Here is a 6,931-nt window from a genome sequence, read left to right as displayed (position 1 = left end):
AGTATTTCGAAGGCATGCGCCGTTCCCGACCACTCCGTCGCAAAAGCATGTCGATTTCTTGGGGTCTATCTTCAGCTTCGACATTTTCCTCGTTTCGTCTCTAATACATCTTTAACTTGCTCTCCTTGATTTTTAGCGTTCTCTTGACCAGTTTCAGTATTCATCTCTATTTCCACATCAGGGATAATGCAGGACTGAGTATCATTTCGAGGTCTTACGTGTTTCACATGACGTGGAATGCCGTTCACTTCTACAATTTGTTTCGACGCATTCCGAGTTATCGTAGCTGGTTGCCACTTTGTATAGCACCTCGCATTTGGTGGTTTCAGCCAAACTTTATCGCCGATTCAAAACCTCTTGTTCGTGACATTTTGCGCAGGAAGATTCTCTTTTCCCAATCCTTTCACACCAATGGTATACTGTATATTTTGTCCATCGGACTTGCACCATTTTTGTCGGCTGAGACATTGTACCAATATAGTGCTTCCGGTATCGACATTTTCGATCGTTCTGCTATTCTCTTGATCGTACGGTGGTTTCTTTCTACAATTCCATTTCCTTCAGGATAATAAGCGGCTCTAAATCTAATTTGTACTCCCCAACTATCAAGGAAACTCCTTATCTCTTTAGTTTTAAATGTCGGTTCATTGACAGCCAATAATTCAGACGGTGCTCCACGTTCACAAAAAATAAGACGGAGTATTCGGACTATGGCAAGACTTCCGTATGAAATTGATAATTGTCGCCACAGCGCGTATTTTGAAGGTCCGCAATCAATAAGACTCAAAAACTTGTCAGTGCCATAATGCGTGATGTCCATGGCCAATCTCTCCCAGTTTCCTTCAACATCCAATTTCCCTTTTTCCCACCGTATTGGCGCTGGATCTATTGACTGACATGGTTCGCAACATTTTATCACATTTCGAACATCGTTTTCAGTAGCAGTCGGAATTGCTTTACGAACAAAGTTTAACGTTCGATTCACTCCGAAATGTCCAGTTCTTTGGTGTATATCGGAAATAGATTCAGCCTTCGTAGCTACGATTCCCATACAACTATTCCGCCACTCTGGCACAGTCAGTTTGTTGAGCCATCTGCTGCGAACTCTTGTTAATGCGTCAGCCAAATTATCTTTAGAAGGAATGAGTTTTACCTCAACGCTAACATTGTATTCTTTAATTAGCTGTTGCAACACGCTCAGTCTTCTTCGAATCAGCATTTCACCCGTCACTTTTGATCTCAACCTTGATTTTCCTGTAAGGGCGTCAGAAACCCAGTGGAATACTGTCACGGAATCGGTAAAAACAGTCACTTTCTTCATTTTTATTCTGCCATGTTTATATGAATATCAGACGTTACCTTGATTTTCCTGTAAGGGCGTCAGAAACCCAGTGGAATACTGTCACGGAATCGGTAAAAACAGTCACTTTCTTCATTTTTATTCTGCCATGTTTATATGAATATCAGACGTTTCTTTTCGCAGCCATGTTGCATCCTCCACAGTAGTTTCCCCAACTTGAATAAGAGCACCCATCGCTAAAAAACTGGCATCAACCCACACTTTTCCCTCATCACCACACACAGCCCAATCACCACAAGCAGGCTCGCAACGTTCCACCTCAGCAAATACTTCTTTAAGCACCCACTTAACGTTCTTATCACAAATTTCATCGTTCCAACCCTTCGTCAGACTGACAGCTTTCCTCTTCAAGAGACTACAAATCACTCGCAGCCAACTACACACGGGTAAATGTCCTACCAACTGTCCACAGATTGAAAACACAACTCGCCCGGTTAGCTTGTAGTTTTTTCTCGTAATCAACAAATCAATAAACAGATAAATTAAATCAATAAACAATAATCTTTTCTCCTAACTAAAACTCTCTTATTTACAAATTTTTCCTCAATATATATACTCTATGCTTTTCCTAAAATATCCTTCAAAACACCGTCATAAATCACCGCAAAAACATATTTACAATTATTATTGGTAAAAACTATTAAAGTTATTAAATCTCTAACGTCATTAAATGTTCTAGAACTTTCCGGAATTACAATGGCATACTTAACTTTGAAGCTTCATTATTTAGTATCCTGAAGACCAATAATAAAAGTTTTGATATGGATGCATTCCTTGTTACATCTAGAACAGTAATTACCCTGGGAGTTTTCATCAGTTTTATTTTTTTTATAAGTTATTCTTATTGTTAAAAAAGCACAAGTATGCCATCATAGGCAACCACTGCTCCTATGATGGCATAGGGGAGGATGGGGCTAGTTAGGATCGAGGGTAACTTAATGATTTAATTTAAGCTTAGAGTCTTCTCTCAAAAAAACCAGAAATTACTCGAAATCATCCTAATTTACCATTTCATGCTACACACCAGCATTGTAAAATTTTGCGCATGCGCATAGGATATATTACGTTTTACGTATTTTTAGGACCAAAAAAAAATTTTGGAGCATCGCTTTCTTTTAACTTTACTTAAAAATAAGTTTTTCTTATAAAAAAAAAGATTTTCCTAATTCGTCAATATTTCAACACTCCCAACTCGTCAGTATGCCATCATGGGTAAAAGTCATCATTTTCATTAAAACAAGCTGTGTCTGCTTTGTTCAAAAGATAAAATTAAAGTAACTATTCCACCTAATGCACAAAACTTGAATATAAAATACATGAAAATTTCATTTCTGCACAGTTAATAGTAAAATCACAATCTTAAATATATGAAGGAAATAAAACTACAACAGCACATCCCAAAATTTTTGTTGATTATAAAAACAATACTTGTGCACAAGGGACGTTTTTTCACTAAAACTAATGTAAAGTCAGTATAGTCATGTAGGTCTAATCATTTTTTTACCAAAACCAATTTTAATGGAAATATGACCGGTATGCCATCATAGGCGCTTTGCCATCATTGGCGCCTTTCCCCTACTTTATAAAAATCACTATCTTCATTCCAGATAAGTTTATAAAGTTTATTTCTCTCATCATCACTATAAGTATCTGGTATTTGAAAATTACCTTTTTCAGTAATAAGATTATAGTTATATTGACATTTTGAATCATATCTTAAATCCAAAGGACCTATGCGAAGTAAATCAGTAACACATGATTTACTTCGCATTAATCCTTCGAATTTAATAACAGCTCCTGCTTTTCCAAATCCTAAAAGTTCTAAATATATTTTTTTATTCAAATCTGGGTCACGCATACTACATTCTACAAAGAAAGGATAAAACATATTTATTAATAAATAATAAATATATTAACCTATACATATATTTATTTTGTTTTTTCATTTTTTTGATCCTTCAGATTTACTTTGCATTGATCCTTCGGATTTACTAAATCTCATTTGAAGTAAATTAATCTTCTTCTCTTCCTTGATTAATTAATGTTATCTTTTTTAATTTTTGTCCTAATATCTTCAAACATAACTTTAAACTTTTCAAATTCGCTAAGTATCAGCTCAAATTCTCTATCATCTATTTTCCCATCTACTAAAGCTTTAGAAATATGATCGCTTATCGTATTCAATTTTGAACTAGCAAGTATTTTAATGGTTTCATGCTTTTCTGCTTTTAAATTTAATTTTTTATTCACTTGACCTCCTATCAATGAAAGAACTCCAATCGCTAATGCTGCACCTTCACATGCAATAGCTATTGGAGTTGCTACTATTGTGGCTAAAAAACCAATTCCAACAGTTCCTAGTGCCATTGTACTTCCATTGTACTTGTGTGTTTTTCCATCAACATATGAATCTTCTACTATACTAGATGTAGCGTGTATAGTATTCACTTTTAATATTTTCACAATACTTTCAGATTCATAATAACCTGTTGAATATATTTGATAACTAAAACCTAAAATAGTCCTAATTGAGTTTGTAGTAGTAAAATCTACTTTATATCCTGTCTGAATATTTAAAGTTGAACGTAATGTATTGTTATTAGCTCCAATTGTTATAGCTGGAACTCCTGATATTACATCATCGTTTTTAATAAAAAATAATTCAATATACTTATTTATATCATCAATCTCATATGCTCCTACTGGAAGTAGAACATCAAACCAAGTCACCCCATTATCTAAGACTGAATCTAAAATTGTTATTTGATAAATCAATATTTGGAAAACTATAATATGCCTCTAAACCAACTAGAGCCATTTCATATTGTTTATTGTTATCCAGTTCAATACTATAACTAAATTTAGTTATTATTTCACAACTGTTTCCGTTTACATATATGCAAAGCATTTTTATATGTTAAAAAATTTAGTTATTAAGAATCCTTAAAAATTCAAAGAATTTTCTATAGATTTTAAGGATCTTTAAAATATTCAGATGTAATATAAAAATTATCAAATCCACTTCTGTACTTTCCATCATCTTTTTCAGAAGATAAATCTATTACAACAAATCCATGCTTTTTCTTCCATGCAGTTCTACATAACTTTTTAAACTCATCCTTTGACATATCACTCGATACATGATCTTTATAAATATGATTTAAATTCTTTCAATCTTGTGAAAACAAACAAATAAAATTTGCATTTTCTCTTATAGTCTGTCTAGGCAACATAAAATAATTTTGTGCAAGGTAGAAACAATCTACATTACTATGCCTCCCTCTTATATAATACTTCTCACATTTATTTTGCTTTGTCAGTTGCAAATCATCAAATATCATTAAATTATTATTACAAGCATCGAGATCTTCAGGATCTGGTATATTATCTGCTGTCTCAAAAAATTTACACTCCATATCAACTTTACTATTTTTCACATTAAACGTTTTTGAAACTTTTTCAACAACTTCTTCAGGACTTTCTATTTTGTCCTGATACTTAAACAAATTAAGAATAACTTCTTTTGGTAATTTTTCTTCAAAAGATCTTTTTAATATTTTGTATTCAGGCTGAAATAGAGATTTTTCAAAAACTTGTAAATTATTATAGTCTAACCAACCAACCAGGTCTTAAAAGTAAATTATTATAGTCTAACCAACCAACCAGGTCTTAAAAGTAAATTCAATAATAAGTAGTTTTTCCACAACCTGACTTTCCAACAATTCCTACTTTTAGGTAACAACTTACTATTATTTCGTTTGTTTCTTTTTACGTTCCATGATAAATCGACAACATCCATTTTTATATATAATTATTTTTTATATATAAAATAATGTACTGTGCCAAATGCAAAAAAAAATACAAAGACACTAAATCTACAAAACTTTGTCAACAAAAACAATAGAAATATGATTCGCGGAACTTGCGACATTTGTGGAACAACAAAAACTCAATTGGTCAGATCTACTAAGAAAGGAGGAGACTTAGTCAACTCTATTAATTCAATAACTAAAAAAGTAAAATTACCATGGGCAAAATTCCCAGGTGAGATGCACTTACCTGGAATGAACTTTGCTGGTCCTGGTACTAATTTAAATGAGAGACTCACTTCTACTGACGCATATAAAGAATGGAGTAAACCTATAGATAGAGTTGATAATGCTGCTTATCATCATGATCTCGCATATCAACATTTTACAGATACTGCTAATAGAAACTTAGCCGACAGAATAATGATTGAAGAAATAGACGCTATAAAAAATCCAACTACACGCGAAAAAATTGAAAGAGGCATTATAAAACCTATCATCGCTTCTAAAGCAAAGTTTAGACTCGGTCTGAAAGACCCATGCAAAATCGATATTCAAAAAAACTTCAACCGATCAGCGAAAAAGTCACAAAAAAAAACTTGAAATAGACTGACCAACTTGCAAACGAACTTCATAGACCCGTTATAAAACATTTCAGAAAAAGAAAAGTAATTGCAAATGGAATCGATGAAATATGGGCTGCTGATTTAGTCGACATGCAATCTTTCTCTAAATTCAACAACGGTATAAAATACTTACTCATGGTAATAGATGTATTTTCAAAGTATGGATGGATTGTTCCATTAAAGAATAAAACTGGAGTTGATGTTGCAAATGCTTTAAATAAAATATTTAAAGAACGATAGTGCAGAAAATTATTGGTAGATAAAGGTCGAGAATTTTATAATAAGCATGTTAAAGCTCTAGGTGTTGAGTTATACTCAACTGAATATGAAGAAGTTGTGTAGTTGAACGTTGGAATAGAACAACAAAAGAGAAAATGTTCAAATACTTTTCAGCTAATTCTACTAGAAAATATATTGACGTCTTAGATGAAATGGTAAATAAATACAACAACACAAGACATTCTTCAATTAAAATGACACCAGTTAAAGCTAGTGATGAAAAGAATAAGAATATTGTTTGGTTAAACTTGAACGGAAATGCACGATCAGAGTCTGTAAGACCAAAGTTTTCAACTAATGATAGAGTCAGGATAACTAAAAAGAAGACAACATTTGAAAAAGGATACACACCAAGATGGACTGAAGAAGTTTTTACTATATCACAAATTCAGTACACAGATCCTTCAACTTATAAAATAACTGACAATAATGGTGAAGAAATACAAGGAACTTTTTATGAACAAGAACTGCAAAAAACGAATCAAGAAATATTTAGAATTGAAAAAGTGATTCGCAAACTCAAAAATAAATCACTAGTAAAGTGGTATGGATATCCTGAATCGTTTAACTCATGGGTTGACAATAAAGAATTGATAAATATTTCAGATCCATAAGAAGTAGGTTCTTCGAACCCATGCAGAGTAAGTCTGAAAGACTCATAAAAGTTGTGGTCAATTGGACATCTTAAAATATATATAAAATTGTGGCTAGATAAATGGTCGAAAATAAAAATGAGCCAGAATCGGCCTTTTCCTACTACTGACATGGGGCAAACTTCAAACATTTATATGTTTTATGCTTATGTCAAATAAGGATTCTTAGGAAAAAGTTGCAGTAATTGAGGCCTGGGAATAAAA

At 32.7% G+C, this 6,931-nt stretch overlaps 2 protein-coding genes across 2 annotated transcripts; one reads left to right on the top strand and one right to left on the bottom strand.

Moving 5' to 3' along the window:
• Positions 1-403: 403 nt before the first annotated feature.
• Positions 404-1,321, bottom strand: LOC136078665 (uncharacterized). Its single transcript, XM_065794449.1, has one exon. It carries the CDS (start codon positions 1,319-1,321, stop codon positions 404-406), a length of 918 nt encoding a protein of 305 aa, XP_065650521.1.
• A 4,848-nt stretch (positions 1,322-6,169) lies between these two features.
• Positions 6,170-6,688, top strand: LOC136078664 (uncharacterized). The gene has a single exon (XM_065794448.1). The coding sequence runs from the start codon at positions 6,170-6,172 to the stop codon at positions 6,686-6,688; it is 519 nt and encodes a 172-aa protein (XP_065650520.1).
• Positions 6,689-6,931: the final 243 nt, after the last annotated feature.

This window comes from Hydra vulgaris, chromosome 03 (genome assembly GCF_038396675.1).
Source record: "Hydra vulgaris chromosome 03, alternate assembly HydraT2T_AEP".
Classification (NCBI taxonomy): domain Eukaryota; kingdom Metazoa; phylum Cnidaria; class Hydrozoa; order Anthoathecata; family Hydridae; genus Hydra; species Hydra vulgaris.
The sequence above is the reverse complement of the archived record's forward strand: the minus strand, read 5'-3'. Positions and strand labels throughout refer to the sequence as shown.